At 56.3% G+C, this 23,179-nt stretch overlaps 1 protein-coding gene and 1 pseudogene across 3 annotated transcripts in view; both read right to left on the reverse strand.

The window, feature by feature from the left end:
* Window positions 1–8,739: 8,739 nt before the first annotated feature.
* LOC125129875 (uncharacterized) lies at window positions 8,740–11,451 on the reverse strand (annotated as a pseudogene). Its single transcript, XR_007135587.1, has one exon. The product of XR_007135587.1 is annotated as an uncharacterized LOC125129875 (transcript).
* Window positions 11,452–12,265: 814 nt separating this feature from the next.
* SLC6A17 (solute carrier family 6 member 17) overlaps window positions 12,266–23,179 on the reverse strand; it is a 113,825-nt gene continuing 102,911 nt past the window's right edge. For both annotated transcript variants that reach the window (XM_047785076.1, XM_047785075.1), the window contains 6 exons: window positions 19,079–19,320; window positions 18,577–18,769; window positions 16,455–16,647; window positions 15,716–15,875; window positions 13,164–13,326; window positions 12,266–12,644 (listed from right to left, as the gene is read on the reverse strand). In XM_047785076.1, coding sequence (XP_047641032.1) covers window positions 12,276–12,644; window positions 13,164–13,326; window positions 15,716–15,875; window positions 16,455–16,647; window positions 18,577–18,769; window positions 19,079–19,320 — 1,320 coding nt within the window. In that variant the 3' untranslated portion in view covers window positions 12,266–12,275. The remainder of the gene's footprint in view (window positions 12,645–13,163; window positions 13,327–15,715; window positions 15,876–16,454; window positions 16,648–18,576; window positions 18,770–19,078; window positions 19,321–23,179) is intronic.

Here is a 23,179-nt window from a genome sequence, read left to right on the forward strand (position 1 = left end):
CCACTGCAGTCCTTATGACACCGGAGCGCTCACGACCCCTAACCTCTAACCTCCGCCTGCCCTTTCTGGCCGCTCGCCTTGCCCCCTTCCCATCAAGCTGATCACTTTGTTGCGGTTTTCTTGTCGCTGACTGGGGAAGAAAGAGTGGAGAGATGGCTTTGCTAGAAGGAGGCGGCCCCAAACACTGTTAGGGCCTCCTAACCACTCCGTCTCCAGCCTGGCCCCGGATCCCCACGGTCTGGGTGCTTTCGGGCCCTGTCACAGTCACTGAAGCCCTCGCGGTGGAATAAGGGACCCAGCGGCCTTGGCCAGAGAAGGAGCGCCTGGCAAGGGCAGAAGGAAACCCTTGTCCTAGTGCTGTCATGGGTGTGGGTCAGAAGGCCCTGAAAGATCATTAGGTTAAAGGCGTGGTCCTGGGGCACGTAGGTAGTGACCGAGTCCCATCTTGTGGCCCTCTCCAGGCTCTACTTTGTGTCACTCGTTGCAAGTTGACTCTGCCCTTCTTCTGTCTCATCTCCCTTCTCTGACCCTGAGCTCCTCCCGACTGCACCGCTTTTTCATCTTGATAGCTCCCACAGTGCCTGCCTCTGAGAACCTGTTTGCTAAGTGATTGAGAAGCTGCCATACCCCAATCATTAGGCAGCAGCCAGCCTTGACTGGCCTCATCCCAAGAGCAATGTCCAGATTCATTTGTTTTTAAGTCCAGACCTCTTCTACATCTTTAAATTAATCCATTTTTTTCTTTAAAGTTTTAGGCAGCCTCCACATCTGTCCAGATGCCGTGAGAAGGATTATAAAGCAGAAATGCAAGGTGCTTGACACGGCTTTCCCGGACATCAGAACATCATCTGATTTCCAGATCAGTCAATACCTGGCTATACTGGGAGAAAGGAGACGGGGGCCCAGTGCCAGTGTGAGGGATTCTTAGAAGCAAAAGGCTCATCATTGATGAGGTCAGAAAACCAAAGTGACAAGATGATGGTCTGTGATCTGTACGTACATGCAGAAGAGGTGGACAGCATCCTGGACCGGTGTCAGAAACATGTTTGCAGGCCCCCATGTTGTGTCTAGTCGCCTTATCCCTTGGACCTGATGTCTGCATTTCAGAGTTTAGCTGGCTTTGCGTTTGCTGCAGCAAAAAAAAGAATCTCCCAAATGGGATTGGGAAGAGAAGACCCAGGATGGGTCAGAAGCTGGAACGAGGAAGGAAGAACCACCGCAAGGAGAGTTACAAATTGACTGTAATGAATGGCGTTAAAGCGATACCTGCTTTTGTCCTGGCACACTCCCCTGGGGAGCTCTCCCCCACTTTCCAGCCTTTGGTCTGGCTGCACGCGGTCCTTCCGAGGAGAGGGCCAGGTTGATGGGGGAGGGGTGGGAGAGGTGAAAAAACCACCCCAGCATCCCACTCTTAAGTCATTTGTTCCTTCCATAAATATTTCTTGCGTGCCTAAGATGTGCCAGAAGCTGTTCCAGGCTTCGCTGGAAATCAATGACCAAAACTGCCCCTCCAGCCTCACCCTGGTAAATCGCTCCCTGCGTGGTGCTTCCCCGCCGCACGGTTTGTAGAGGATGAGGAGCATGTGGGGAGATGGGTGGAGGAAGAAAGCTGCCTGGGGGGAGGGGGGGGGAAGGCCTGGAGGGGAGGTCAGAAAGCTGGGGTCAGGGGTAGGGGAACCCAGGAAGTCATGGAAAACAGAGGGCCCGCCTGAAAGAGGCAGTGGGGTGAAGGATCACGGGGTGGGAGGGCCCCTGACTCAGGTCACCCACCTACCAGCTTCTGGAGAGGGGAAGTCAACTTTAGGCCAGGGGCCTCCATAGAAGGCCTTACTCCCCGCGGAAGGTTGTATTCTAGAGCTCTGGGCTAACCTGTTCCCCGGGCCTCTCTGGAATTTTCTGGTGGATTCAGTATGCTGCAGTTGGCCTCATAGGGCCTTTTTGCCTCAATTGGTGTGTGTGAGGTCCAGCTATTTCCTCAAAGCTCAGAAACGGGGAGAGAGCCCCCTGGCCAACCTGCCTTGTGACCGCGTACTGCGGATGGGTGGGTGCTGCCCCCTGGTGGTGCTAGGAGACCCTGCTTCCAACCTTACCTTCTGGCTTGTGGTGATGAGAGAGAAAGGGGCTGATGGATTTCCCCCCAGTTCCAGGACCTCGAATCCCTCTCCCATGTGGCCTTGGCCTTTTCCGGTCCTCCGAGACCGTGATAACCGACAGGCTTAAGCACAACCACGAAAACAGTCACAGGTGGAAATTCCCAATGCCATGAGCTTCTCTCCCTTCAGTCTCACCTTTTCTCTACCTTCCTCCCTGGATGCCCAGGTTTCTTCTGGCTGTTGGGAAAGAACGTCTGTCTGGGAGCCAGTTCCTGCTAAAGTGGATTTTCCTCACCAGGAATAAAACTATGGCTAAAGAAAAGGAAAAGAGCAAAGCTTGATCCCAGAGGGGCCCTGCTGGGAGGCTGTCAAGCACCTGTGGCGTTTCCAGAGCCCCTCAAATAAGACCCTTGCTCTCTGAGCACTGAGGCTGATCTGCCCAGTGGGAGGCTTGAGAGCCTGACATCAAAGCCTGTGTCCCCACTGGGCTTGGTGTGGGGCTCGGCCACTTTGGGGTGACAGGGGCCATCCAGTCTCCTCTCCATCTCTTTTCTTTGGACCCTGCTGGTTTTGAGGGGCTCCAAGCCTAGGAGTAGCCCCCCTGGCTGCCAAAGCAAGGCCCTGGCCATTGATATTCACGCTTCTCCCTTTTGATATTCCAGCTCCTGCCAAGGACCAGCCCCTCTTTCCTCAGGTCCAGGTCAAGGAGCCAGCATCCTTCCCCAGCCTTCCCTGCTGCCCAGACTGCTTAATTGAATTGCTTTATCAACCATCACCACGAGGCGGAGGGGAATAGAGCCTTTCCCCTCCTGGAGGGAGGATGGGAGCACAGAAGCTGAAACCTCTGCTTATCACTTCACTTTATCCTGCCTCCCACCCCCACCCCCAGGCACCCTGCGGAGACTTGCAGGCTCCAAATCTAATGCTGAGAGCCTTCCCAGGAGGGATCTGGGAAGAACCCGGACGTAGAGGGCAGCCCTTGGGCCTCGCGGAGGTCAGCTTGAAGGGCTTTTCGTGAGGGCTGAAGGCAGGGCTGGGTTGCTGTGGAAATCCTAGCGAAGGCACATTTGGAGCTCTGGGGGACCTCAAAAGGTGGCCTTTGATGACCCTGCTCTTAAAGGGAAAGGATCAGAAGGGAGTTCCCGTTGTGGCTCTGTGGGTTAGTATCCATGAGGATGCGGCTTTGATCTCTGATCCTGCTCGGTTGGGTTAAGGATCTGGCGTTGCTGTGGCTGTGGTGCAGGCCAGCAGCTGTAGCTCCGATTTGACCCCTAGCCTGTGAACCTCCATATGCCAGGGGTGTGGCCCTAAAAAAGACAAAAAAGAAAAAAGAAAGGACCCGAAGGGTGCAGGCTACAGGCTACAAGCTCAGGCCTCGCCAGGACACAGCCTCATAAACCATGGACCTGAGTGTCAGCTCACAGGCACTTCTCCTCCAGACAGTCCAGGCCTAAGGAGCAGCTGGGAGACTGAGCTGGGCTTGGGGGTGGACCAAGCGTCGAGCATGACATGGGGCCCGTGGAGCCCGTGTAGAACAGTGGTCAAGGGAGTGGCAGGATCGTGGACCCCCAGAGCCCTCTTGCCTCAGGGCTGCTGAGGCGGAGACCCAGCCCAGGGCGGGGAACAAGAACACGTGTGCGCACATGGTTGCTCAGGGCCCAGCTGGCAAGACACCTTGGCACGTGGTGCTTCTCCATCTAGAAAAGTACACATTCCTCCTGCTTGGGCTAAATTCTAGCAAAACTGGTTTATTCCATTAGAGTAGTTAATTAGTCCTGATGGGCCCCGTCCCCTCCAGTGGTGTCCTGGGGGAAGGAACGCAATTGTCTGGAGGGGCAAATTCTAGCTCCTCTTGGATACTCCTGAAGCCCAGCACTCCTTCCCTGCTTGGGTCAGCCCCGGGAAGCCAGGCTGCTGGGACCCAGGGGGCCACAGGGTGCGGCTCCACGGAGTCTTTCTGCCCTGCAGCTGGCACCATGGCTCACCGGGTGTAAGCCTAATAATGCAGCCAGTGGTGGCAACCCTATAACCAAGAATGCAACCCTAATAATGCAAATCATGACTGCTGAGTGACAGACATGGCCCCCTCCCCATTTCCAGGGGTTTCTTACCATGCACGACCGTGTGAGTGAATGCAGCAATGTGCCTGCCAGGGTGAGCACGACAGTGACAGGACGCGCCACGTCAGATTATGACGGCCTCCGCCAGGCTGGGCTTCCCGGCTGGTCCTGCTCTGTGTACTCCCAGTGCTTAGCACAGTTCCAGGCACTCAGAACCCTTGGTTGGAGCTTGACGGATGGGATTAACGAGGCAGCAGGATGAGGGTGGGAGAGGATGGAGCCTTCCCTGTCAGCATCTTGCTGGGCTGGAGGGTGCATTGGATTGGGAGTCAAGAAATCGAGTCTTTGGCCCCAATTTTGCCCCCTGCTTGGTTGACATTCAGGTCCCTTCTAGCCCTTTGACTCCAAGTCCATCATGTATTGTATTTTTTAAAAACGCAGTATGCTTTTCATCTTATTTTTTAGTTTTAATTTTTTTCTTTTAAGGGCCACATCTTTGGCACATAGAAGTTTCTGGAGCTAGGGGTCGAATCGGAGTTGCAGCTGACGAACTATGCCACAGCTACAGCAACACCAGATCCGAGCTGCATCTACGACCTACACCACAGCTCACAGAAACACCGGATCTTTAATGCACTGAGCGAGGCCAGGGATGGAACCTGCACTCACGTTCTTAACCCATTGAGCCACAACGGGAACTCGAAACCATAATACACGAGGCTCTGAGTTTCCCCAACTGTTCTCTGAGGAGTTTGGGCCAGATACTCACTAAAGTTCATATTCTGGCTACCACTGCTGTGCAAACGACTCCAATTAAGTGGTGTAAATCTAGCAAGCATTGTATCGCGCTCAGGATCTTACAGGTCAGGAGGTTAGAAGGGCCTGGTAGACAGGCCTTGTTAGCATGCCTCATGCACCTGCAGGCAGGTGTCGGGTGGGGCTGCGGGCATCAGAAGATCAGCTGGGCTGGATGTTCGCCAGGGTGTGTTTGTGGGGCCGGCAGAGGGTACCAGCTCTTGGCTGGGACCACGGCTGAAGCTGTCAACCGAACACCTGCAGACACACGGCCCCTCTGGCCCAGGCTGGTCTCAGGGTAGTTACACTTCTAATATGTTGGCTGAGTTTCCTCAGAACCGCTCTCCCTAGAACTCCCAGTGGAAGTGGCGTGACCTCTTCTAATCTCGCCTCAGAGGTCACAGAGCATCACGGCCGCCATATTCTGTTGGTCGGGGAGGCCCTTCCTCACCCAGATTCTGGGAAAGGAGCTTAGACTCCACTCCCTTGATGTGTTAAAGAATTGGGGGCCTTAAAAAAAAAAAAAAACCCGACCACATCCCGATGGTCTGTAGAATCCTACTCTGGCCCCAGGCCCTGTGGCTAGAGCTGGCTGTGGCTCGGGGGCTGGTTGTGGGATCGGAGAGACCCCCACACTTTGGCCTTCCCTCTCCTTAAAACGGGGCCTCTTTCTCCTCCTTCCTGGGCTTTTTAATGTTTTAGGCTGAGACCGTCCCTTCTGAATAGCTCTGGGAGAATGACTCTCTGCGAGGGTGAGGGGGCCCCCAGAAGGCAGCAGGCCCCCTGGACTTACTCCCGTTCTAAGAAGGAAGGAAGCTGATATTTAATGAGCAAGTATTAGATGCCAGGATGGAAAGAATTCTCTACTGGCTTCCAGTCGGTTCTCCAGTTCATTTTTCCCTCACAACGTCTCTGTGAGAAGGGACATTCTCCTTCTAGAAAGTAGAGGTGAAACGGGTTCCGGGACTTGCCCCGGGTCATAGGGCTGTGACACAGCCATGACTCAGACCTACCTCATGCCATCTGCTCTGGGCAAACATGCAACAGAAGTCGGCTCCCACGTCCTCCCAGGCGCCCTCCTCCTCCCGTCTGCTCCCTCCGCCCTGGGGCCCCAGCTCAGCCATTCGCCTTCCCAGCACAACTTCCCTGTTTGTGCCCCACTTGGGCGCCGATGCCTGAGGATCCCTGGCCCCCTGGAATAAGCCAGTTACATGGGCAGCCACACATTTTTTTGGTGCCCTTCCCATCACCAAGGGGGGGCCTGTAAGCCCTCGCATTCACTCTGGGCAGATGCTGTGATCCACAGGATATGGCAGAAGTGACGCTGTGTCATTTTCCAGGGCCAGGCCCCTTAAGAAATGGGCCGCGTCCCCCTCCTGTCTCTTGAAACGGTCTCTCTGGGCATCTGGAGCCACCGTGGACCCAGAGGTGAACTGTGCGGGGGCAGTCCAGCTGCGGATGCTCCCCTGGGAACAGTCTAAGGCCAGCCTGCCAGCCGTTCTCACTGATGTGCCTGCCGTTTGAATGTGAGTGTGGCTGCTGTGGACCCTCCAAACCAGCTTATCTGCCAGTTTCATTCCACTGGGTGACCTCAGCACCATTAAAAGAGCCACTCAGACCAGTCCTGCCTGAATTCCTCATCCCTAAAACATAAGCGTTTTTTGTTTTTTTGCCTTTTTTTTTTAAGGGCTGTACCCGAGGCATATGGAGGTTCCCAGGCTAGGGGTCGAACTGGAGCTACAGCTGCCATCCTACACCACAGCCACAGCAATGCAGGATCCAAACCCATCTACACCACAGCTCACACAGCTCAGGGCAAAGCTGGATCCCCAACCTACTGAGCAAGGCCAGGGATCAAACCTGTGTCCTTGTGGATACTAGTCTGATTTCTTTCCGCTGTGCCACAATGGGAACTCCCAAAACATGAGTTTTAATCCTTTAAGCGTAAGTGTAACTTGTTATGTAGGCATTATGTCATTCTATCCACTTTATACCTATCCTACAGATTAAAAAGTTTAAGCTCAGAGGGGTTGCATAACTTGCCCTAGGTCTTTCAGGAAGCAGGAGCCCTAGCTGGCATTTGAACTTGAACTCGAGAAGTCTGACTCCTAAATTCCCTCAAACCCAAGCCTTTGTTATGCTGCTTCTTAGTGGATCTATGTGTCCCTCCTGGCAAGAGGGTTGGCATTTCAACCAAAAACACTGACTTTCAAACAAAGAACTGAATGAATTTTCAAAGAGTGGTATTTTCAGCACCAAGGCATTCCCCTGTTTGAGAGATAATGTGGGGAGCTTTGGAGAGGGAGGGGTTGGGGAGGAGGGGTTCCCTTTTCCAAACTCAAGACAGTAGGCACTGATTATTTATCTTTGTGTAGCCACAGCTGGAACAGAGCCTGTTCATGGTGGATGCTTAATAAATGTTCAAGTGTAAATTAACCCGGAGTTCCCACTGTGGAGCAGCTCGGGTCGCTGCAGATGTGTGGGTTCAATCCCCGGCTTGGTGCAGTAGGTTAAAGGATCCTGTCTTGCTGCAGTTGTGGCATAGGCTGCAGCTGTAGCTTGGATTCAGCCCCTGTCCTGGGAACTTCCATATGTCATAGGTACTGCCATATTAAAAAAAAAAAAAAAAAAAAAGGAAATTAACCCACAGAGGAAGAAATGATAGCGTGGGAGACGCTAGGTGGACCAAGACATGGGTTTTCCTGCCATCTGGTGGCTATTTCTGGAACAGCACTTTCTTCTCTGCTGCCAGAGAAGGAAATGCAAGGTTTCTTGGGGGTCTTTGGCTGGGATTAGGCAGCCTCATTCCAGCATGGAGTGGGTGCTGAGGTCTGTGATTCTTGAGACGTGAGGCAAGAAGGCACGCGTCCCCCACCCACAGCGCATTCCACTGCTCAGAGCCCAGCATTCAGTAGATGCTCAGTTGAAATTTGAGAGAACAGCTCCTGTCAAACCTCATGGTTCATCGTTACCGTCTACTGAAGCTGGCAGGAGCGATCGCTGCCTGGAAGACAGGGCCATGCCCTCAGAACGCACAACGCGGCCGGCTCCCGGTGAACCCGCCTGTCCTCTGCCCTCTCCCACCTCCCTCGCAGGCCTCTGGGCACTGGCACTGCCTCTCCCTGAAGGGTGGTTTCCACCGTCGCGCAGCTGACAGGTCTACATGGCTGTCTTCCCGGCAGAAAGTCAGGGCAGGAATTTCCCCTTCCAGCCTTGTGCATGGACAACAACCTCCATCTCCCATTCCTCTTCCTCGCCCAGAAACCCTCAGGCACCAGTGAACGTCTCACCCGCACAGAGCTGCTGCAACTACCACACGGCTTCGAGGTGGGAAGCCCCGGACTCTGTAAGGCGGGCGGCCGGCATGTGTGCACCGTTAACTCTGCTGGACGATTCCTGGGAACATAAGCCCATGTCCCTCCTTATCCTCAAACGCCACAGCCAGACAGCAGGGCAGCCCCCAGACCCCGACAGCCGTCCTCCCCGGCCCCTCCCATGCAGGCTTTCACCCCAAAGCTGCACTGGGGATCCCCTCTCCCTGATCCAGGGCAGGTCTGAAAGGCAAGAGAGGAAGTTCCCTTTGTGGCTCAGTGATAATGAACCTGACTAGCACCCATGAGGGCTCAGGTTTGATCCCTGGCCTTGCTCAGTGGGTTAAGGATCTGGTGTTGCCGTGACCTGTGGGGTAGGCCGGCAGCTGCAGCTCTGATTCAATTCCTCGCCTGGGAGCCTCCATAGGCTGCGGGTGCGGCCCTAAAAAGACCAAAAAAAGACAAGACAGGCAAGATGGGTTTGGTAAGAACAGACGCTTTATTGTACACCATGGGAGGAAAGAGAGGAAAGAGGGTCTCCAGGGGTGACAATGCCTTGTTCCCTCCCCTGGGCTGAGTGGTCGTGACCCAGGACTCTTGTCTAGTGTGGGGCACGTGGACTGGAATTGTTCTGAGCTGGTGCCAGAACCTAAAGTGACGTCTGCCAGGTGCGCTTGGGTCTGTACAAAGCAGGGCTGGGATGAGCGGGGACCCCGGACCCTCCCCCCTCCCCTCCAGTCACTAGGCTCCAGTGAAGGGGTAGTGGGTCCCCAGGTTCAGGGCTCAGGGAGTCGCGTGCATTCCAACCTGTGCTCTGGCGGGGAGGGGGAGGTGCAGTGAGGATGGGCAGAGGCCCACCCCCTGCCCATCATAACGCGGCAGCCCGCTCAGGCCTGGGCCCATGCGGCTTCCGCCCCCTGCCAGCCACATGGCCCGTGGCAGACTGACTCGGGAGGGCTTCTCCGGGCACTAGAAGAGCAGCAGCCCCCACAGACTTATACTGCTTGAGGGCAAAAGCCAACCTGGCTGGCACCAGCCTGTGTGCCCACCCCATCTGGGCCTCGGCTGCAAGCTGCCTCAGCAGAAAGGGCTCCCTGAGCAAGAAGCTGGTGACGGGCTGGAGGGCAAGCAGAGGCAGGACCAGGGACTCTTTCCGGTACAGCCCTGCCCTGCTCTGCCCTAGGTCCGCTCTGTCCCCTGTGGGCACTGCAAGGACAGCACCAAAGTCATTGGGGTGGAGACCCTGTGCAGGAGCATAGGGGCCTGCCCCTCTGGCCACCTCCTGCTCCTGTGGGGGCTCTGGGTCTGGTCTGACCTGGTCAGATGCCCCACCTGCTCTCGGCCCTGCCCCACTCCCAGGTGGCGTGTGTCAGAGGCACAGGGGAGGGTCAGCTGTTCCCTCTGAACACTGCCAGTGATGTGTCAAGGACACACACAGGACAGGGGCCCTGTGAGCCAATGCCCTCTTGGGGTCTCGTCCTCTTGAGAAACCCAGAGCTTACCCTGGGAGGGAAGAGCTTGTGCCTCCAATGGGCACAGCAAGAGGCTGGCTGGAAAAGAAATTTAAGGACCTCCCCCATGCCCCCAAGACCCCCCTTCCCCGTTTCGGGCAAGCCCGCTGGTGTGAAGGCAATGTGTCACCCGTCAGAAGCGTGTGCCTTTCCCACAGAGGGCACTTCCCACGGGACCCTGCCCTGCGACCTCGCCTGATGGAGCTGAGAGGAGGGGCAGGAGGCGGCGGCGGCGTGGTCTTCAGGGTTGTGGTGAACGCTGGGAAACACAAATTAGCAGCCTACACACACCCACGCCCACGTATGTGCACACACACACACACACGCACGCACACACGCATGCCAAGCTCCAGGCCCTACAGCTAACAGCAGACACAGCAGGACAGGGCCCCGCTCACAGCAGTGGCTACAAGCACTACCCAGCCCGTGAGGACAGAGAAGATGCCCGGCTCAGTCACCCTGTCTCAGGCTGGCAGGCTGGGGCCTGGGCCAGCGACACGCTACAAAATTAAAAATATCTCAAATATACAATGAAAATAGATCTGTACAGCACTGAGGATGAAAATAGTCCACCAGCCACAGTATAATATTGGGTTTGTCATTTACCAGCATTTACACCCACATGTACAGATTGAATATACAATAGAAAGAATACACAGAAGAGTATATTTAGTCCAGTGTCTCTCCCGGCGCCCTGTGCTTCCTGCTGCTATTTCTGCTTGGGATCAGGCACGGGGCCAGGGAGCAGGTGGTGTCAGGTGAGGAGGCCTAAGGGGGGATGTGGTGCCCCCAAAGCTCACATTTTTGGGGAGATGTGGGTCTCCCTCTCCCCTCACACACGCGGGAAGGATGGCTGTGGCTGAGAGGGCTGCAAATGGGAGCACGGGGTGGGGGGACGGGTAAGGGAGGTGCTGGGTGGACTCCAAGGAGGGGGAGGAACCAAGAGACTAAGGGGTGAAGGACGGCGCCCTGGGCCTAGTCTGACTCTCCCAGGCTGAGAGCAGTCAGAGGCACAGAGTGAGTCAGGACCCTCTGTGAAGGGAGCCAGGCCAAGCACTGTGGCCCGCCCTGCCCTGCCCACCACAGCTCTCAGAGATGGAGATTTGCTGTCCCAGCCAGAATTCCTTCCTCCCTCCCATTCATTCATCCATCCTTCCCTCCCTCCATCCATCCTTCCCTCCCTCCATCTATCCATCCATCCACCCATCCATCCATCCATCCTTCCATCTATTGCTCTGCAGACTTCTGATCCCTGGTCAGGTTCTGCTCCTCTGAGTCTATACTCCAAGGGAAGCCCCCTTCTGGGGAAGGGGAAGGTAAGTTGGGTCAGCACGTGTGGGACTGAGCCCCAGGACAGAGGGCTGGCCCGTCCCCTGGCAGCTTGCAGTGTCCACAGCACTGCCCGTGGCCCTCCCTGCCACAGGCCAGGCAGCTTGGGAAAGGCTTCCGAGGTGTCCCCACATGATGTGCACACAGGGGGGCTGTGCTTATACAAGGAGGGGGTGGTGGCCCAAAGGGGCAGTGAAATCATTTCTTTCCCCGGGTGTGAGCCCCTGATGTCCAGGGACCGCTGTTCTGGGGGAGAAGCTGCCACTAGCGAGAAAGTCGGGCCCCAGGCAAGAGGGGAAGGGGTGTGCTTCACAGCTGTGCTCCGAACCATCTGAACTGTGCTGGGAACCATCAGGTGTGCCCTCCGTGTGCTGTGCACCACCCCCCACTCTTGAGGAGGGAGGCAGGGCCGCCACCCAGGGCTCCAGGAGGCAGGTGGAGGGAGAGGGCAGGAGAAGCCCTAAGGGAGGTGGGAGGGGTTCCAGGGCCAGTCATCAACCCCCCAGGCAGGATTTGAGAGCACGCCCCACCCACCCAAGGCAGGGCCAAGGACTTGGGGGTTTCCCCCAGAGCTGGGGCCAGAGGAGCCCCCTCAGCCCCCCCCACCCCTGCGGCCCAGGCTGCTGCTCAAACCAGAGGGCCCCACCTGCCTCACCAAACAGAACTTGGGGACTTGTACAGACGCCGCCCCAAGTCTGAGCCCTGAGTCCTGGCACATCTGACCCACCTCTAAGTCAGGATGAGACACGGCTATCCAACCCACCCCTGTACCTCCCAGCACCACCCCTGCCTGGCAGCACAGACCTAAAGGGCCCTGAGACCGCAGAACTGCAGGTGCCAGGTGCCAGGGAGAAAGGGAGAGCGGAGTGACCCCTAGAGTGGCCCTGTGTTGTGCTGGGAATCGGGATTTCTGGATGGTTCCAGCTACTCAGCTGCAATTTGGTACGAGGCTCTCAGAAGGTTAGCTGCGTTGGGGGCCTAGACTGGGGGCCAGAGCTTCTCCCAGCACCCACTCAGATTGAGGGGGCAGAAATGGGCCGGGACCGGGGTGGGGGATGAGGCAGGGCAGCCCCCTCCCCTTGGGCGGAGGGCCTGGCCCGGAAGGAGAGGCCAGGCTGGGACAGGCGGGCCGGCTGGCGGGGAGCGGGGGACGAGGCAGGCAGGGTGGGGCGGTGGTCACAGCTCTGACTCGGGGGTGCTGGCCAGGAGGTAGCCGCTCCCGTAGCGTCCGTTGGGGTTGCCGCTGGTCTCCAGGGGCGACGTGCTGCCAGGCCCCAGGTAGGAGCGGTGGGTGGGCATGGGGGAGGGCGCCTCGCTGGGCACCTTGCTGAGGATGAAGCGGGTCTCGTCGTTCTCCTCCAGGTTGGAGATATCCTTCATCATACGGCCCTTCTTGTAGGACACGGAGAGGGTGTTGGAGCCGTCGGAGAGCAGGTGGAAGTGCCGCAGGACGAAGCCCACGGGGATGGGCAGCACGGCCAGGACGATGAGCGTGATCAGGAGCGCCATGGCCCAGTTAGGGAAGTACAGGTAGCGCTCAGCAGCCTACGGGGGACAGGGGTGAGGCCCGCTGCCCCGCCTACAGCAGCCTCACCCTCTCAGACGCCAGGGCCACCCCCTCCTGCCCTGCCCACCCACCCCCCAGCCTCTCCCATCCTACCCCTGCCAGCCTGCCTGGCCTCCCCCACCCAGGCACTGGCCCAGGTGGGGGTATCAGGGGCTGCTCCTGAGTTGGCTGGTTTGGTTAAAGGCCTGAACCTCCCGGGATCTCCGTATCTACCCTTGTCAAAAGTTGGACTGGTTCCATCCCACAGACATGGAGAGAAAACGTGGCGTAGGAACACTGGACAAGGACGTTCACCTTTGTGCCACGCGGTGGCCCCATCTGTGTGATCCTAGGAATCCCGCCCCTCTCTCTGGGTTGTGGCAAAGGTTACAGAGCAGGTGTAACCTGTTCGGTGGCAGGGACTGGCACCGAGTAAATGCCCTATAACGTTTCTGTCTATCCCCTAAAGACCTGGGAAGATGCCAGCATCCTGGGGGTTTTGGGCCCCCACCTCTCACCTCCTCCTTGATCCAGGCGCTGTAGCCCGGGGGCGTAACCCCCAGCTGGATGATGCTGGCCGTGGTGAGCACAGCCATGCACAGTGGAGACACGAACTTCCACATGTAGAAATAGAAGCGGTAGGGCCGGAAGCCCAGCATCTCTGTCAGCTCTTGCATGAACCTGCCAGGCACAGGGGAGGGCCCAGAAGTTGTCCCTCCCACTGCTCCTGCATAATAACCCCCAGCCGCTTCCTCCAGGAAGCCTCCACCCACCAGTCCCTCCCTCCCAGGCTCTTCCGTGCTTCATATTCAATACATTATTCTGTGGCCCGGCTCATCTCTGAAAAGGCTCTGCTGTGCTCCCCTAACTTCCTCTTATTATGTCACATCACACTCATCCGGGGATATGATACAGGACGTGCCCTGGGCAGGTGGACAGACTCCGGAGGGCTTCACTGGGCACAGAGCTCTACTCACACTGGCCTGGCTCTAGACTCCCCCTGCTGGAAGAGAAGTAGAAGTGTAGGTGCCTAGCGTCCAAAGGCAGAAAGGCCACCTGACTTGGGATTCTAAGCCCTGGGCATGTGAGTGGAATTCCAGGAGCTTGCAGGCTGTGTACACAAATGGCACTTTTAAAAATCATCTTTGGAGTTCCTGCTGTGGCACAACGGGATCAGTGGCGTCTCTGAAGTGCCAGGACTGGGTGTTGGCTCCCTGGCCAGGCACAGCGCGTTGGGGATACAGAAGTGCTGCCGCTGTGGCAGGGGCTGCAACTGTGGCTCCAGTCTGATTCCTGGCCTATGCACACCATAGGCCAGGAGGAGGCCAAAAAAGAAAAAGCAAAAAAGAAAGAAATCCATAGGGGGAATAAATCATCTTCGGCTCAGTCACACCTAACTGAAATCTTGCATTTCTTTCTATTATAAATGCAAGCAACCGCAGCGGTATAAACAGTATAAACCCCTGACTCTGTAAGGAAGTGATTAAATCACAGACATTCTTCTATCACATCACAAGTGAAATAGCCACAAACGTCATTTATGCTCATCACTCCTTCCAAATTACTGTTATTAGATCTTATAACTTAATGCAGTAAAACTAAAGTACACATATATTAATATATCACAGGTTTGAAACATGATTTTGCTAATTTCCAATATAACTCATTTCCTATATAGTCTTATATATTTTATCGTAGCTTTTTTTTTCTTTTTGGCTTTTTAGGGCCGCATGTGTGGCATATGGAAGTTCCTAGGCTAGGGGTTGAATTGGAGCTGTAGCTGCCAGCCTATGCCACAGCCACAGCCACAGCCACAGCGACGCCAGATCCAAGCTGCGTTTGCAACCTACACCACAGCTCATGGCAACGCTGGATCCTCAACCCACTGAGCAAGGCCAGGGGTTGAACCTGCATCCTCATGGATACTAGTCAGGTTTGTTACTGCTGAGCCACAATGAGAACTCTTACTTTTTTTCTTTTTTGCTTTATGCATTTAAAAATACCATTCTGAGAAGGGGTAGGGGGCTTCACCAGACTGCAGAACCGTAGGAGCCCTTCCAGCAGCATGTTCCAACCCTGGCCGGAGGGCCTGCTTCTTCTCTTCCTGCCCACCCTCTGCATTCTCCTAGGATGGATACAGCCAGGCCCAGCAGAGAGCTTCATTTAAGACATGGTCCAGACCTTGGGGAGGGTCAGGCTGAGCAGGTTAGAGCCCTTGGCCTTGCTGAGTGCATGGGGGGGCTTCCTGGGGACACAGACTTGTCCCTGAATGAGGAATGAGGCCAGGGGTTGACAGTGCCTAGGTCTGCCCAAGACTCAGGCCGTGAGACCCGATCCTTCCATGGTGCTGAAATCTCACCCCGCCCAACTTTTTTTTTTTTTTTTTCCTGTCTTTTAGGGCTGCACCTGCGGCACATGAAGGTTCCCAGGCTAGGGGTCAAATTGGGGCCACAGCAACGCAGGATCCGAGCCCGTCTGTGATCTACACCACAACTCAGGGCAACGTCGGATCCTTAATCCACCGAGCCAGGCCAGGGATCGAACCTGTGTCCTCATGGATACTAGACAGATTTGTTTCCGCTGAGCCACGACAGGAACTCTGTCCCCACCTAACCTTAAACCGAGGCCCCTACCGCACCTGGTCTCACCCTCCCTGTAGCTCACCCTCAAACCGAGAGGCAGGCTACCGAAGTCAAGGAGTTCCCCAAGGGCAGGGGCCACCCACGAAGTGCTTAACAAGCTTCAGAGAATTCTGAAGCGCTGGTAACCAGGAAAGGTGCTATGGACATTTAAGGCTGTTTAGGATGATGCCAGGACCTGAGCCCAGGAGACGTGTGTCCTCAGCCCGGCTCTGTCTCTCACCAGCCCAGTGGCCCCCAGGCAGCTGTGCCCTCTCTCTGAGACTCAGTTTCCCTGAATGATCTGTAAGGGCGCTGGCAGGCTGACCTTCTGGCTGCAGGATCTCCCGCCCCACTCACGAGCAGCCCTGGGCACACGGCGCTCTCCAGAGAGTCGGGATGGGAGGGACCCTTCCTCCTGTCCCCCCCTCTCCCCCACACATCCCCCTTACTTCTTGGTTCCATAGATCCAGGCCACCGCGATGTTCTCAAGGATGACAATGAGGGTGAGCGGCAGGGTGGCCGAGTAGTCATCAAACATGGTGACAAAGTAGTTTCCGGAGCGCTGGACGAACAACAGCCCCACGAAGAATGCAAAGACACAGCAGCCCACTACAGAGAGCCAGGAGGCCGGTGTGGGGGCACAGATGCAGGGTGGGTGGGGCCCAGGGGGGCAGGGGCACCCAGGCCCCTCCCACCCCCACCCCTCCCCACCGCAGGCCTGTAGCCCACCCTCCCGAAGACCCAGCCCTGCACGGGGCGGGGGGTGGGGGCACAGGTGGGGTCCAGATGCTGAGGTTCTGAGCTCCCACTCTACTAGGCAGAGAGCACCCCGGGGCTGGGAGTGACAGGGATGAACAGGATGCCAGGCCAGCCTGGAGGCAGGCCACCCCTGCCAAGACACCTCAGCAGGCCCTCGAGGAGAGAAGCCAATGAACCAAGGCGGCCTAGCTCCCAGGCCAGGTTTGGCACGGACCTGCCAATGGCCTTCTCCCTTTCGGCTCTTGGGTGTCCCTCTCTGGAGCCGGGCTCCAGCTGTGCCCCAGGTTGGGCGGGGGCAGGGGAGCTTTCTAAGTATGGAGTCGTGAAAGACACCGTCGGAACCCCATCTTCCTGAGGTCAAGGCCACCACCTGACCACGGTCCCCCAGGGCAGCCCGCAAGCTCAGAGGGGGCCGCGGGGAGGAGTTACCTGTGAACATCTCCTTGGGCACCTTGAAGGTGTCGATGATGGGCGTGGTGATGCCCGCCATGGTCCCGATCATGCTGCCCAGGCCCAGGTTGATGAGCATCAGGAAGAACATGACCGACCAGAACGGGGAGGCGGGGAAGTGCGTCATGGCCTCGGTGAAGGCAATGAAGGCCAGGCCTGTGCCCTGCACGGACTGAGGGTGGGGGCAGAGGGAGGGGCTCAGCGGCGGCGCCTGGGAGCCCCCCACTTCCTTATCTCTGTCCTCGGCGCTTGAGGAAGAGTGGTTCCCTCTCTCCCGGGGATCCCCGTCCTCACCTAAATCCTCTTGCTGTTGGCCAGTGGGCCTCAAACTTAAGTGGGCATCAGAATACCCCCCAGGGAGCAAAACACTAATTCAGGAGCTCACCTGTAGGGCCTGGAGGCTATGAGCTGTCCAAAGACCCCAGGTGTTCAGAGGAAGAGGCTCGCTTTTAGAAACACACCCGGCTCAAGCCTCTGTCCCTCTACGCAGCGGGGCCACTCCCAGCTCTGAACTCCAGGTTTCCGTGGAGTGGTCTTAGCCTCAGCTGCCCAATGCACTCACATTGCCGACTTTAAAAAAATGTTAGCAGTTTCCACATGGCTCAACGGTAACAAACCCGACTAGTATCCATGAGGATACAGGTTCGATCCCTGGCCTCACTCAGTGGGTCAGGGATCCAGCATTGCCCTGAGCTGTGGTGCAGGCCGGCAGCTGTAGCTCTGATTTGACCCCAACCTGGGAACCTCCATGTGCCATGGGTGCGGTCCTCACAAAAAAGAAAGAAGGAAAGAAAAAAAAAAAAAGCCAATGCCTGGGTCTCTCCCCAGGGACAAGGATTGGCTTGGCCTGGGGGTAAACTGGGTGTCAGGTTTTATCAAGCGCCCCCAGGTGACTGATGGACAGCCAAGGGAGAGAGCCATTGCTTCAATACTCTGACCCCTGCTCATGGGGAACTGACCACTCAATACCGCCGACAGCACTTGTACGCTGCCCTGTGATGTCTGGTGACCGCGAGGGAGCACCTCCCCCAGCCGTGTCAATCTGGATTGTTATCAGGGTTGGATTCTATCAACGCTGCTACCATCCTACTTCTCTCCAGAGGACCAGGCCACGCCTGAGAGAGTGGGGCAGACTCTCAAGGAAGGGGACAGTCCTTTCTGACTGCCAGTCACCTGGAAAAGAAACCTTTCGTGCTTGATCATCTGGGGCAGAGGTCACGGGGTAGGACACGGTCCCTCGGTGTTAGGACAATGCCAGCAGAATGAAGCTGACGTTTAATGAGGCAGGGAAAGCGCCCCCTCCCTGGGGGTCACAAAGAAGGGCAGGCCCTGGCTCCCCTCAGGAGCCCTGGCACCAGCTGGAGCCCAGGACCCAATAGGCGCATCTCTCTGCTACCCCTCCGAACAGACCGGTCACTTTGAAAGTTGCCAGCTGTGCAAACGGGCATAGAAGCAGGGCGTCTGAACTGGGGCCTGCGGGTTCAGGGGCGCCAGGATCACCCTGCCCTACCTGGGGGCTAAGGGGCAATGGGGCAGAGGGAGCGGGGAGGGGCAGAAGCATCCAGGTTTGAACCCCGGCTCCCCGATTTCCTGGCTGTGAGACCTCGAGCAGGCACCCAACGTACAGGCTGCTCGCCCGTACAACAGGAGATAGGATTAATTCTCAGCTCCCGGCGCCATCACGAGAGCCCCAGGGACAGACAGCAGAGGGCAGATGCTAATGGGAACTTTACTTCCTGCGAGCCGTGTCCGGGGCACTGTTCCGAGCGCATTACACGTAGCAGTATGGGTGCTCAGGAAACCCACTGGAGAAATGTGAGAGCTGGCTGTGCTTCCTGGGGTTTCTGGGACATGAGCATGGGCCTCGCTCGTCTTCCCGGAGAAACTCAACCTGTCTTGGAGGCAGGGGTTTGGGCAGCACGTTCCCTCTCGCCCTCTCTGGGCGCCTAGGAGGTCTTGGCTTAACAAGGAACGAAGGCGTCCCTGGCGACTTCTGAGGCCCGCGCCCGAGCTCCGATCCGCCCCCCACCAGCCTGGCTCCGGGCACCGCGCTCCCGCATCTGCCTTCCTGCTCCTTCTGGCAGGACAGGCCGGCCCGCACCTTGTCCAGCTCGTCCTCCAGGAGGCAGGGGTCGAGGCCCAGGGCGGGGAAACGGTCCTCCTTCACGGTCCTGATGACTTTGTACATCTCGGCGTAGTCCCTGGCGCTCAGGTGGGAGAAGTTGACGTGCGGAGGGATGAGGGCTCGGCTCAGGACGTCGGCGTTGAGGTACCCCAGGATCTTCTCGGCGTTCCTGCAGCACGAGGGGGCGGTTAGGGTGAAAAGAGAACACGATTTAAAAAAAAGGAAAACAACAGCAATGACAACAAAAAACCGGAAAGGTCACAAGGCAGGGGTGGGCACCAGGCCGGGAGCTCCTCCCAGGCACCCAGGCCGGACGCCACGGGCCATCGGCAGAGACCTCTCTGAAGCGGTCCCCGTGGTCGGGGGCTGGGGACAGAGCGCTCCTCTGGTCTCCATCCCCCAGCCCGCGTGGAGGGGGCCTCTCCCTGGGGGAAGAGGGTTCGGGAGAAGGACGGACAGGAGGAGAGGGGCCACCTACTCGACCACACACTTCTCGTTCATGATGTTGGCCTTGAAGCCCAGCACGGCGAACACCACGAGGGTGGCCAGCACCGAGGTGAAGAAGTTGATGAAGGACACCAGGGCGGCGTCGAAGTGGCAGTTGTTGTCCTGCTTGTTGTAGCTGGAGAAGGCGATGACGCCCCCGAAGCCCAGCCCCAGGGCGAAGAAGACCTGGGTGGCCGCCTCCCGCCACACCTGGGGGTCCAGCATCTTGTCCAGCTAGGGTGGGGGAGGGGCCGCGGCGGGGGAGACACACAGACAAAGGCTTTACTCACGTGCAGTGACAGTCCCTCCACACCCCCCTGGCGCACCCTCGTGGGCTCCAGAGGCAGTGTGGCTTTGGGGCAGAGGGCTGTGGCTGAGTGACCTGGGCAATTCCCCTAAACCCCTGAGTCTCACATCCCCCGAGCGTACAACGCAGATAATAAGAATATCAGGAATCTGGAGTTCCCGTCGTGGCTGACTAGCATCCATGAGGATGCAGGTTCGATCCCTGGCCTCGCTCAGTGGGTTAAGGATTCGGTGTTGCCGTGAGCTGTGGTGTAGGTCACAGATGGGGCTCGGATCTGGAGTGGCTGTGGTGGCGGTGTAGGTCGGCAGCTACAGCTCCGATTGGACCCCTAGCCTGGGAACCTCCATATGCCACGGGAGCGGCACTAAAAAAAAAAAAGACAAGAGTATCAGGAATCTAAACAATACAGCAAACTAGGGAATATAACAAAAGAGCAGACTCACAGATATAGAGAACAAATTAGTGGTTACCAGTGGGGAGACGGAAGGGGGCAGGGGCCACATAGGGATGACGATTAAGAGGTATAAACCACTACGTATAAAACAAGCTACAAAGGGAGTTCCCACTGTGGCATAGCAAGTTAAGAATCTCACATGGGCGTTCCCATTGCGGCGCAGTGGAAACAAATATGACTAGTATCCATGAGGATGTGGGTTCAATCCCTGGCCTCCCTCAGTGGGTCGGGGATCCAGTGTTGCTGTGAGCTGTGGTATAGGTCACAGATGCGGCTTGGATCCGGTGCAGCTGTGGCAGTTGGCTATGGTGTAAGCTGGTAGCTACAGCTCCAATTCGACCCCTAGTCTGGGAACTTCCAAATCCCATGGGTGTGGCCCTAAAAGCAAAAAAAAAAAAAAAAAAAAAGAATCTGACATTGTCTCTGTGGTGGCATGGGTTTAATCCCTGGCCTGGCATAGCGGGTTAAGGATCCAGAGCTGCTATAGTGGCATACGTCACAGCTGAGGCTCAGATTCAATCCCTGGCCCAGGAACTGCCACACGTCACAGGTGCAGCCAATACATAAATTAATTAATTAGTTAAATAACTTATAAGAATATATTGCACAACACATGGAATAATTTTATAATAACTATAAATGGAGTATAATCTTTAAAAATTGTAAATTACTATAGTGTACACCTGTAACTTACATGATATTACACATCAATTATACTTCTCTTTAAAAAAAAAAGAGTATCGACTTGAGACAACTGTCATGAGGCCTAGGTAAGATAAAATAAATGCCATGTGCTTATGTAATAAGGTCTCTGTCAATTTTAACTGCTTTCATTGCTTACCCTGGAGCTCAGGCCAAGGAACATCTTCAAGGCCATCATGTATGATGTGTGGTGCAAACTCTAGGGAGTGCCATTCACTTAGACTAGAGTGTGAATGGTGCCTTCTGGAGGGGTGCAGTGTAGAGCCTGCACAACAGCACATGACAACCAAGAGCACCAGTGTCTCCCAAATACCTCATCCACCTCAAACCATGAAAAAAGACACCAACTTCTCCCTTCCATCCACCCAAACATCCTCTTCCAAAAAAGAAAGAGACCCAAAGTTCATTCATAGACATCTACATGCTGTAGGTCACAAAAGAATCACCTCTGACCCACTGGACTTGAAGCACAGAATCCAGGCATTTGGACTTCCCATTGTGGCACAGTGGGTTAGGAATCTGACTGCAGTGGCTTGATCCCTGGCCCGGCAGAGTGGGTTAAAGGATCTGGTGTTGCCACAGTTGCAGCGTGGGCAGCAGCTGCGGGTCAGATTCTGTCCCTGGCTCAGGAATTTCCATATGCAAGGGGTATGGCCATAAAATAAAAAATAAAAAACAAAAAAGAACCCAGACACTTCCTGGGGGGGAACCCCTGCCTGACCCTCCATCTGTCCTCAGACCTGACAGGAGCCCGGACCGCCATAGCATCTGGATGGTGTGGGGCAATTTCCAAACGATTTTCATGTCTATTTTCCTTTTACTGTTTGTTCTCAAGGCAAGGACTGTGGCTTGGGCCCAGTGCAGGGTTTGAGAATCAGACAGATCTAGGTCTAAGTCTGATCCGCTCTTTAAACAGCTGAGAAGGCTTAGGCAAGTGATAGTGTCTGCTCAATGAGCCTCAGTTTTCTCACCTGAAAAATGGGAATAATAGTCTGTCCCCCGAAGTGATTGTGAGGATCAAAGGCACCATCACAAGTAATGCCAGGCACGTAGTAGTGCTGAAGCCTGACAAAATGCCTCTGACCTGGTTGGCTTTTTTTCTTTTTCTTTGTCTTTTTTCTTTTCTTTTCTTTTCTGTTTCTTTTTTTTTCTTTTTTTTTCTTTTTTTTTTTTTTGGTGGGAAGGGATTGTCATTTGCATTTTGAAAAAGTAAACGGAGACCCAAAGGTGAAATGACCCCTTCAAAGTAATGGAGCTGGCCGGCTGGGGCCGAGGAGTTACTAAAATGCAGATGGTCTGACACGGGCCGTGGTGCCCTTCTGGCCCCACCTCCCACCTCAGCTGGCCTGTAGCTAAACTCCTCGGACCATTCTCCCCTGGACCTTCTCTGCTGGGGTGGACCCAAGGGACCGCCCTCTGGACAGATGGGGGAGGCAAGGAGCTAACTAGGGAATCCACCCCCTGTGGGCACAAACCCTGCCCTGGCCCGGCCGGCCCTCACTGCCTGCGGGTGGGTAAGTCTCTCCCTTGCATGTACAGTGAAGGGACAGACCTGGGCGTCCATCCGGCTCCAGCTCAGAGGCCCGCCATCCTAACAGCTTCCTGGGCTGTCTGAGCCCCGGAGTCACGTCCCCAGCTGCACAGGCACTGGCGGGCTTGGAGGCTGCAGAGTAAACTTGGGGGGAGGGAGAGGGGGGAGATGGCAGTAGAGCTGTCAGGCTTCAGGTCCTGTACCCGAATGGAGGCCCAGGAGGACGGCCTGCTGGCCAGTCCGTGCGCTCCAGGGGAGAGGAAGGTCCCTCACCCCACATGAAACAGCTAAAGGCATCTGTGGCTCACCAAGAAAGCCCAGAGCCCAGGCCTTAAGGAGCCCAGAGCCCGTCGACATCCAGGAGGAGGTCACACCCTCCCCACCCCCTCCCTCTCGCCATACACTCAATGCGCTGTGACATCGCTGTGGATGTGACATGCAGCCACTCAACCATCAAATCCTGAGCACCTGCTGTGGGGGATGGGGAACCAGGGGGATCAGTAGCGGCCACGGTCCCAGCTCTCATGGAATCCACATTCCAGTTGGAGAGATGGATACTGGTCAAATGACCCCACGAACAGATGCTAAGTTGCACAAACGACAAGGGCTGGGAAGGCCAGGTACCCAGTGCTGGGAGAGCCTGTGCCGGGGATCTGAGTGAGTCAGGAGGCCAGGAGAGGTGTCCCAGAGGAAGGGCTCTTGGAGCTGCCTTCACTAAGGGAAGGGAAGGGCATTCAGGCAGAGGGAACGATGTGTGCAGAGGCCCTGAGGTGGTCCGGAGGTGGACCTCACGTGGGGAGCGATGTGTGAAAAGAAACGATGGAGACTGGGCGGGCTGGAGCGGCGAGGACACGTGGGAGCCACACAGGCGAGGCTGGGAGAGTCAGAGGAATCGGAGCAACAGGCCCACAAAGATGCTGGTCTTGATCTCAAGAAAGCATTTAACCGGGGAAACAACTAAGGCGTGTGAAGATCAGATGTGCATTTCTTTTTTCTCTTCTTTCTTTTATGGCCCGCGGCATATGGAAGTTCTCAGGTTAAGGGTGGAATCGGAGCTATAGCTGCCGGCCTACATCACAGCCACCGATCCGAGCCACAT

The sequence above is a fragment of the Phacochoerus africanus genome, chromosome 6 (genome assembly GCF_016906955.1).
Source record: "Phacochoerus africanus isolate WHEZ1 chromosome 6, ROS_Pafr_v1, whole genome shotgun sequence".
NCBI lineage: Eukaryota > Metazoa > Chordata > Mammalia > Artiodactyla > Suidae > Phacochoerus > Phacochoerus africanus.